This window comes from Ammospiza nelsoni, chromosome 13, assembly GCF_027579445.1.
Source record: "Ammospiza nelsoni isolate bAmmNel1 chromosome 13, bAmmNel1.pri, whole genome shotgun sequence".
NCBI lineage: Eukaryota > Metazoa > Chordata > Aves > Passeriformes > Passerellidae > Ammospiza > Ammospiza nelsoni.
The window spans coordinates 14,108,472-14,111,767 of NC_080645.1; the positions used below are offsets into that span (position 1 = coordinate 14,108,472).

Here is a 3,296-nt window from a genome sequence, read left to right on the forward strand (position 1 = left end):
TGGCTGGACTGTGGGGGCTCCCTGGGCGCAGACCCTCATCCCCATGGAGTGCAGCAGCACTCCTGAGACAGGTGTCACCTGTGCGATGAGCTGTGGCCGTTCTCTGCACCCCTTCCTACACCCCAGCAGAGAGGGGTGGTCCCCCCGTCCCTGGCTCTGCCGGGAGCCCCGGGTCACGCTGCGCCGCCCGGCCGTGAATCAGCAGCGCCCGGGGCAGCGCCGGGCTGAGCCGTGCGCAGGCTGCAGGGGCGGAGGTTTTGCACTCGCTCTCGGCTGCCCAAGGATAAATAGGAGGCGGCTGCGAGTCCTGCCAAAGCTTCCTCCCGCCGCCCGACGCGTCCGACAGCCGGCACCCAGCCCAGGCAGACATGGACTCCCAGGATTGCCCTTGTGCCACAGGTAAGGCAGCGCTTCCTTCCATCGCAGGGGCAGCGGGAGCCGCAGCATCCCGGCGGGAACAGCAGCACTCCCGCCCGCCGGCCTCCCCCGCCATTCCCGTGTTCGCTCTCGTACGGGCTGGGCCAGCAGCTGAAGCCCTCTCCCAGCACTGCGGTGTCACACTGGGAGTATCTCGCTGGAAAGCGGCTGGGAATGGCCCGACCTCACCTCTGAGCAAGGCTGAAGCATCAGAGGATGCTCGGAGGGCAGGCAGCGCTGCTCCCCGCGGATCTCTGGGTTGTTGGTATCCCCTCCCACCACCTCTTCTCAACCTCTTTTTCTCCTTTCCTCCCTGTTTTAGGTGGCACCTGCACCTGCGGGGACAACTGTAAATGCAAAAACTGCAAATGTACATCGTGCAAAAAAGGTAAGAGCCCCCGGGGCGGGGAGCAGAAACACTCAAGAGGGTTTTCACTACACATCCGTGTATGCACTGAATCAAATTAGTCTTAGCATTGCCAGTGGTGAGTTTATTCCTCACATAAGGTTTTTGTGCCCCCAAAGGAGCACAGTGTGAATCCCACCCCCTCTCCAGGCAATACAATCACTCACTACCACCTGAACCTGAGCTATTCCCCTCGATAGCACCTCAGGCTCAGCACAAGGGGATGTTGGGGAGGAAACCAGCTCTGGGATTTCTTCTGGGTGCTCCTGATGCTGTCACCCACAGCAGAGCTGTGTGCCACGAGGGTTTCAAGGAGAGGGACTGGGACAATCCTGGTGAACCCCCGGGAGTACCACACTCTGCCCCTGCCTCTCAGTGCCAGCCCTGCCTGCACAAACACCGTGGGAGACACTGCCAGGAGCAGGGATGCTGCTAAAAGGGAACAACATGAATACATGGGAGGTCTCCAAATCAGTGAGACCTCCCAAGCCCCAGCCTGACCTGCTGAGAATGTCCTTAATTTTTTTTTTTTTTTTTAATTTTTTTTTTTTTTTTTTTTTTTTTTTTTTTTTTTTTTTTTTTTTTTTTTTTTTTTTTTTTTTTTTTTTTTTTGTGTCTCCCACAGGCTGCTGCTCCTGCTGCCCAGCTGGATGTGCCAAGTGTGCACAGGGCTGCGTCTGCAAGGGGCCCCCCTCCGCCAAGTGCAGCTGCTGCAAATAGGGGACCCCTGGCTGCACATCTGGGGGGGCCAAAGAAGAATAACCTTATTGTGTATGTCGGTTGTCTTTTTTTTATATATGTGTTCAGATTTCTTTAGTGTTTGTCACTTTGACATGTAATAAGCTATCTAAATAAAGTGATATGTATATAAAGGTGCACCTGGAGCTTGGCACTTGTGTTGGGTGCGGCAGTTTCCCTGGGGAGCGGGAGGACAGCGTGTGTGGGAGGTCATGGCAAACAGCCTGCGTCTTGTTTTTGCTCCTGTCTTCTACTCTTGGCTCTGCTCTCCCTACCAGTAGTTCTGACTCTTGTTTTAACACTTTCCCTACACAATAAGGGAATTTTCTGCTCCCCACCACCCTCTTGTTGCCCAGGGGCAAATCCCATGCTGTCTCCTCCAACCAGAGTTCCTCGGGGCTAATGAGCATCTCGTTATTACAAGCTTTCACTGTAATAAGCACCCCAGCCCTGCCCATTTCCAGGGGGAATATTTCCACGGCAGGTGGGGTGGCAGAGAAACAGGTTTAGTTTTCCTGCTGGCAGTTTAGTTGAACTGGCTGGTAGAACCACATTGCTTATCCCTCTGCCACCTCTGCCAGTCTGGCTGGGTTCTCCTGGGTGCTCCTGGTCACCTGGTGCTCAGGTGACCTGGTTCTCCACTGTGGGGTCCAGTGCACACAATGGGGTGTGATCCCCACAAAAGGGTGCATTGCCTGCAATAGGGTTCAGTGCGTGTGATGGGATGTGATGCCCAAACCAGAGAGTGATGCCCATTGTGGTTTGCAATGCCCATTCCAGGATTCCAGTGATGGGATGTGATGGGGTGCAATGCCTGGGGTGGAATGCCCACAATGGGATGGGATGCCTATGCTAGGGTGCAAACTAACAATGGGATGTGTTGCCTGCAATGCCCATGCCAGGTTGTGATGCTCGCTCTGCCGAAGCACAGCCATGCTGCTGCCAGAACACTGCACCCCAGGTGCCCTGTGCCACCCTGCTGCTTCCCAGGAACACGACAGGCGCTGCCTGTCCCCACACGCCTCAAATGCAGCTGTTCATGGTCACTTTTTAGGTTAAAAACCTTTCCTGACCCAGCCAGTCACCACCAGGACTCAGCCAGGGATTTGGCACAGCCTACAGCACGGCACCCCTGCCCAGGGACTGCTCAGGGTGCCAATCCCTAGGGGGATATCCCTTTTCTCCAGGAGGGCTCCTCCCTCAGGGCATCCCCTGACATGTCACCATCACCCCACACTTCTGGCAGGTGCAAAGGCCACCCCTGTGTCAGCTGAATTTAGGCAGGGCAGGACGTGGCAGGCATGAAGCAATCACACTAAACTCTGCTGCAAAGAGCGGGGTTATCTTTATTCCTTCCAACCCAGAGAGATGTAAGAGCCAACCATACAGAAACATCACTGGTGAGCTCACAACAAGAGTGAAGGAGAGGTTGCTAATGGGATTTATCACCAAACATCTGGTTTAAGCAGCAAAGCTCACAGAATCAGTCCGGCTTTGCTGGCCCCTGTGGGTTTGCTGTGGTCCTGCCCCATGGCTCTGTGCTGTGCCCATCCCTGTGCCCCATGGCAGTATAATGGAGAGCAGCTGTCAAATGCTGTCCCCTGCCTTCAGGGGAAGTGGTGGGGAGAGAGGGAGGGTGGGCAGACAGAGGTTCCAGCATCCCCACTCTGAGCCCTGAGACCCGTGTTGGGCAGCTGCAGCTCTGCTGCTCACTTTATGACTGTTATAAAATCAG

The 3,296-nt window shown here is 55.3% G+C and overlaps 1 protein-coding gene across 1 annotated transcript; it reads left to right on the top strand.

Annotated features, from left to right (window-relative positions):
- Positions 1-254: 254 nt before the first annotated feature.
- Positions 255-1,699, top strand: LOC132079165 (metallothionein-1). The gene is made up of 3 exons (XM_059481646.1): positions 255-399; positions 740-805; positions 1,449-1,699. Exons 1-3 carry the CDS (start codon positions 369-371, stop codon positions 1,541-1,543), a joined length of 192 nt encoding a protein of 63 aa, XP_059337629.1. The 5' UTR covers positions 255-368; the 3' UTR covers positions 1,544-1,699.
- Positions 1,700-3,296: the final 1,597 nt, after the last annotated feature.